The 6,350-nt window shown below is 26.0% G+C and overlaps 1 protein-coding gene across 1 annotated transcript in view; it reads right to left on the bottom strand.

Moving 5' to 3' along the window:
• Positions 1-339: 339 nt before the first annotated feature.
• LOC107452507 (vacuolar protein sorting 13B) overlaps positions 340-6,350 on the bottom strand; it is a 175,474-nt gene continuing 169,463 nt past the window's right edge. Inside the window, exons 42-43 of the mRNA XM_071187283.1 lie at positions 3,946-4,077; positions 340-1,697 (exon numbers count right to left, since the gene is read on the bottom strand). Of these exons, the coding sequence (XP_071043384.1) occupies positions 1,473-1,697; positions 3,946-4,077 (357 nt within the window). The 3' untranslated portion in view covers positions 340-1,472. The remainder of the gene's footprint in view (positions 1,698-3,945; positions 4,078-6,350) is intronic.

The following is a 6,350-nucleotide window of genomic DNA, read 5'->3' as shown; positions in this document are numbered from 1 at the left end:
TATTATAAAACAGCCAATTTTTAAAAGCACTACGGCAAATTCAATACACAGTTCATTTGTTGATGCCCAGCACCATGTTATGATGTAAGACTTAGGTAGCATATTCTTAATTTATCTGGGCAGTGTAGATAGACTGAAAATGTTAAATTGGCAATTCTTTAACCTTAAAAGAACAGCAGTGTTTTATAATGAAATAAATACCGTATGACTGTAATGAAATTACAAATTTTGATTTTTACTTGGATTTTTAAATTCATATTTCTGTTGAATTCATTTTTAGACTTGGTCACTTTTGAAAAAAAAGCAGAGAGTATTGTTCAAAAATTGATTTAACAAACATCGTTTTTTGAAGAAGTATTTATTTTGCATGTAAAAATATATCTCTCTTTTTACAAAATACTTTACATAAATGATTTTTTAATTCAATGAATTTAAAAAACACTATTTAAAACATTGTTTAAAAATGGTACTAATTTCACTAATTTACAACAACTACAGTATAAAAAAAAAACTTTCAGGCTTTATTTGAACACAGAGCAATATATTTCAATATTATATGATTAATTTGGTAGAATATACAAAGTGTAAATTACAAATTATACAGTTTAAATAAATAGATTAAACTTTGGTAAGATTTTATTTTTAAAATTACTTTTTTTTATTCATAATTTTTGTAACTAAGTTCATCATTTTAATATAGCTTAACTATTTAATATAAAAATAAAAAGGGCATTTTTGAAACATCAGTTTATAAATTTGATAAATATTCATACCATGTAAACACTTGGGTTCAAATTTTGTTATAATGTGATTATTTTTCCTTTTAATTCATAAATCACAGATATAAGTCTCTGTAACACATTAAGTTCATAATTTTCTATGTGATATGAATATTTAACATAAAAATTGCATTTTCCCAAACATCAGTTTTACTGATGTAGCTTTAAAATTTTTATTCAAACAAAAGTTGATATATTATAATAAATGATAGTATTTGCTGAAGGGATGTTCACAGCTTATAAATAAACAAACTTAACATCATAAATAACTCACACAATAACATGACATAGTAAACATAACACCTAAAAGTTCAAATTTTGTGAAAGCACAATTACTTTTTTAAATTTATAAATAACACATAAAAGTTAATGCAATACAATAAGTTAACAGTTTTTACATTATATAAATAATTTATATAAAAATTTCATTTGTCAAACAGTACACAGCTTATATATTGCATACAGTATATATGTATTGCATACAGCTTATTAATACACCAACTTAATTTCATAAATAACTAGTACAATTCATTATATTTTTCTTTGTAGGTTCATTAGTTAAAAATGATTCAATTATTAAACAGAAAAATTAAATTTAGTTGAACAAAATTCAACATCAAATATGAAAACAGAAATAATGACTTATTATTTTTCTTGAAAAGTTTCTTTCAAACAAATTTGTTTTATAATATTTTAAAATCCTTTACGTAACGCTTTATTTTTTGCGTAATTAAAAAGCGTTAGAAATAAATTGCGATCTTTAGGATATAGAAAAAATATAAAACATGAAGAGTTTGATTTTGCGAAAGTGTCTGATGTAATTTCTTGATTAAAGAAAGAAGTTTCAAAATCACTTGAAATTTCTACTCTATTTTTCTTTAAATAATCCACAACTCTATCTAGAGCATCTCGAGAGTCCTGTAAAAATAAGGGAATTGTATGCCATAAATGTTTTTCTTTTTTTTAAAAAAAAAACATCTGAGAGATTTTGGTTTACATCAAATAATTAAAATCAAAAATTTAATTCACTATTTGTTTTAAAAAAATTACTATTTAAAAACATCAATGATTTCAAACATTAAAGTAAACATAGAGTTATAATTAAGATAATAAAGTTTTCTAGAAAATTAAAATATTTTAAAACGTATCACAATTTCCTATGAAATATATATTTATAGTTATTATAAACTTTTTTTTTCCAATGGCAGGCACTGAATTTGAATCTTTGCCTATGAAGATGCCAGAATTGTTACTCATTTAGCGTTACCCAGTGGGCACCTGTGAACCAAAGTCACGGAGGCGAGTAACATTGCCCACGCTACACTGCCACAAACCCGTTTATAGGGTGGGCCACATTCACACGCAACAGAGGACAGCACAAAGAGAGAGAAACATCCATGCCCAGAGCAGGATTCGAACCCGCAGCCAATGGCTTCGCAGTCAGGCGCGCTAACCGCTCCGCCACCTGGCCGGCAGTTATTGTAAACTTCAATATTTAATTTTATTGTTGCCAATTATTAGTGAATCTGCACAGTGTATATGTTGCAGTAGATGTGTGTATATATGCAATCATTTATTTTATAAGTATATCATGACTGTCAAAGTTCTTCACTTGAACAGCTAAATTAATGTACTTTATTTTACTTTTATGCCTAGGTAGTACTTTTCACTGCTGCTGATAATATTATACATCTATTTATTACACATTAACATTCAAATATACAAGTTTTTATAATATTTACAAATACATCTATACTGGTTTTAAAAGTATATAAACTAATTTTAATAATAGTTGACACTGTATATATATTATTATTACAAATTTGTAAAGTTTTTTACGAAAGAGAATTAAGATCAAAGATCAATTCTTTTAAATAAAAATTCATTCAAACAGATGTATCATGTCATTCAATATTCATAGCATTTGGAAAACATTCCAATTATAAAGGATAAATCAGTTAAGATTAAACTATATTAACACTTTGCCGATTGAATGAATTGAGCATGAATATAAGCTAGCCACTATGTATTTTTAAACGGCTACAACTATCCATTGTCAAAGAGGGGGATTTTCCCAATCAATGTCAACTGATAATTTACAAAACTGGGAGATCTGAGCAAAATGTTAAATTAAACTAGTAACTCTAATATAAAAGGTTTAAGTAGCAAAACTAAAAATGAGAACCTAAATAAAATCGATAAAACTCACTGCTTAACAAATGTAAATTGTTGAATACTGTCTTAGTAGACCACTTTAAAAACTGAAAACTATATAAAGAGCTAGTGTGTGATAGTTGCTAGAGTGAAATTCTAGATGGTAGGAGATCAACAGTAAATGTGTTAATCACTCAAAAAATTTTAAAATGTCTTTTTATTCGTTTTTATGTATTTTTAAGTACACGATAGAAAGCTATCAATAATGCTAAAAACTTTTTATTATCAACACTTTTTAATAGTGGACCACTCATATATCAATTAATTTTTAGATAAAATCCGATTGCTTTCTTCGTGTTATTTAATAGAGTCACTATGCTTGGCAGTAATGTCTGTATTATTTCCCCAAGTTGAAATGTTAACTTTTAAAGCATACTAAATTAATGTGCAACTGTAAAATTTTGAACAACATCAAAACCCACATTGAATGGCAAAAATTTTATAAGTTAGCCCTTGTAATATATTTGGTTAAAATTTTGGGCATTTTGTCGCATTTATAGTTAAAGAAATGATGGTAATTATTATGTTAATAAATTATATGCTAACTCGACAGAAGGAAGAACTTTTAACCCTGCTCTTAATACACTTAAAAAATTCAAGACATTTCCAAATTAATTTTAAAGAAATTTAACCTTACAGATTAACAAACTCCGTTCTTTCATAACTACTGAAGGGCCAGCTATTGGGGAACATATTGATCATGTCTACATTGTGTTCAACATGGAGTATATATAACATTATTAATTTAAGACTAAATATAACACAGTGTTTTTTTATGTTTTAGTTTTTTTATATTTAGAATAAAATAATTGTTTATGTGCACAATTTATTCTTATAACATGTCAGAATTGTTCTTTGAGAATATAATTTTAAAAGCTCCGTTAATACAATTAGAAAATTTGCTCTAAAAGATAAAAATTATAAGCTTAAAACAATAAGATAAACTTCATACTTGTTTGTGGAAAGTACCACTAGGAATGACGATCAGTGTACTTCTGTCAGCCTCAGATTTATTGCAACGTATTTCTGTCAAGGCAAATGTGTGCAGCACAGTAAATTCATCATCAGCTAAAATACACAGGGCCTAAAAATATTCATTAAATTTTTTTTTATCGTTTTGGGCTTGTTCATTTCACATTTTATGCATAGTTGAAATTAAGCATTAATTAACAAGCTAGGATAGAATCTAGGTTTTCTGAAAAGTACAAGGACTGAAGCAGTTTTAGTTTATCAAGTTTCTATAGAATTTGTGAACAATTAGAAATAATTTACTAGCTTCAACAAAATTCAAAGAAATTTTAAAATTCTAATTTGAAAATAATTGTTGGTTTGAAACATTTTTAGTTAAACAAATTTCCAAAGAACTTTTCAGATAATCTGACATCCTTTGTTTTTGTTCCAACAAAATTGTGGGTTACCAGTGTGCTTAATTTGTCACCTTTTCTATTCTTGTTGTATTATGTTGTAAAAGTAGCATGGATGTAGAGAATATGTAGTAAGCTAATTAGAGCATGGTGAGGTCTTCATCATAAATCTTAGAATATCTCAATGCTCTAAAAATCACAGTCAGGCCTTGTCAATCAAATAAATTTTTTTTCCCTAGATTGAGACATAGAGTACTACTTGTCTCTAGGGATGAAATGAATAGTGATTTGGCCGAGTACCAAAAAATCGGCCGAATAGCAACATTTTTGTTTTAAAAAATCATTAATTAATATTATTAAAGATTTTTATATGTATAAATAGTTTGATACATAAATAAGTTTAGTCATTATTGAGAAATATCAAAAATTAGCTATGTTGTTGGTATGAGGTAAAGCAAAACAAATGCTCTTGCTAACAAAGGTAGCAACATTTTTGTTTTACTTTAATTAATATTATTAAAGATTTTTTATATGTGTGAATAAGTATATATAGTTTTATATATAAATAAATTTAGTCATTATTAAAAAATATCAAATATTAGCTATGTTATTGGTATGAGGTAAAGCAAAACTAAAATATAACAATATTTAAGATAACAAAGATAATTAGATATTAAAATAATTAGAAATATTTACATTAATAAAAAAGTGAGTAACAACTATTAAAAAAACTAAAGTGGTAAAATTGAAAAAAAAAGGGAAATAGAAAAAAATTTCTTCTTAATTCTGAAAACAAAACTTCACTACTAAAAATAATGTTTTCCGATCAAAAATAATACATGAAACGTAAAGAGAGATATAATCTATCAAAACAGTGCTATCAGATAAATGCCCATAAAAAATTATATTCAAAAGCAAAACAAAAGAAATCAATCCTAATTATTGAAAGAAAATTCTAAAGCTAAACATCTCAGTTTTCCAATTACCGTATTTCAAAAAAAAGAAAAAAAACGTGAAGAATAAAATCTAATAGAAATTCTCTTATTTCCTCATCATCATAATAAAAACGTTTATAAGAATTTTTTAAATTGTTCTTAATTTTTGAACAAAAAAAATTTCAACATTAGAAATCTCAATTTAACCTTTTCACATTGACATGCTTTTTGAAAAAAACATGATCATAAAAATAACGTTTACAGGGTTCATACTCAAAAAGGAGAAATTTTTTCCCCTGACTTTTCTTGGTAGATTTGAATTTTTTTAAATCCAATAATTACACAAATGAAACCATAACAAATGAAAAAGCAATCCTTATACAAATGAAACCATGGGGCTAATGTGGACATACCAATATTGAACTTCCTGCAATATATAATGCGAGTTGATTGAATGAGTCAAATGAATTCTGTTATTTATCAAGTAAATTTGATTTACAAAATAATTAATCTTTAAAAAAAATATTTCTTTTTGTTTGCATTCACCAAATTGATAAACATTGCAAATAGTTCAAAGTTAGGGACAATCCACTAATTATATATATGGCTCAAGCATATTGCCTTACCTGCAGGATTTATTGTTTCAAACTTTTGGGTAATTCAGTCATTTTTATGAAAAAGAAGCTCAATTAAAAAATTTAAATTATAAACTTTTATGGTGATAAATTCAAGGGTCATACACTTTTCTGCAAATGCAGTATTCAGGGTTGTTACTAAAGTAGAAGAATAAAATTACCTGACTTTTCTAGATATATATTTAAAAAAAATTTCAGTCTAATATCACAGTATGTACAGTCCGTAAAAAAAACTGAATCACCCTGAATAACTTTCGTTCTAATGATCGGATTTTCACGAACTTAGTGTCAATCTTAATGGTTCCTGGGGGTGACCTCAAATATGTTAATTAATTAGTGCTAACTATTAATTAAGTTACGAAATCAGACACAAAAACGTACTTTCTCTGAATAAACATATATTTTTTTTTACATATTTGGAAT

The sequence above is a fragment of the Parasteatoda tepidariorum genome, chromosome X1 (genome assembly GCF_043381705.1).
Source record: "Parasteatoda tepidariorum isolate YZ-2023 chromosome X1, CAS_Ptep_4.0, whole genome shotgun sequence".
Taxonomy (NCBI): Eukaryota; Metazoa; Arthropoda; class Arachnida; order Araneae; family Theridiidae; genus Parasteatoda; species Parasteatoda tepidariorum.
This window is presented reverse-complemented; position numbering and strand designations above follow the sequence as displayed.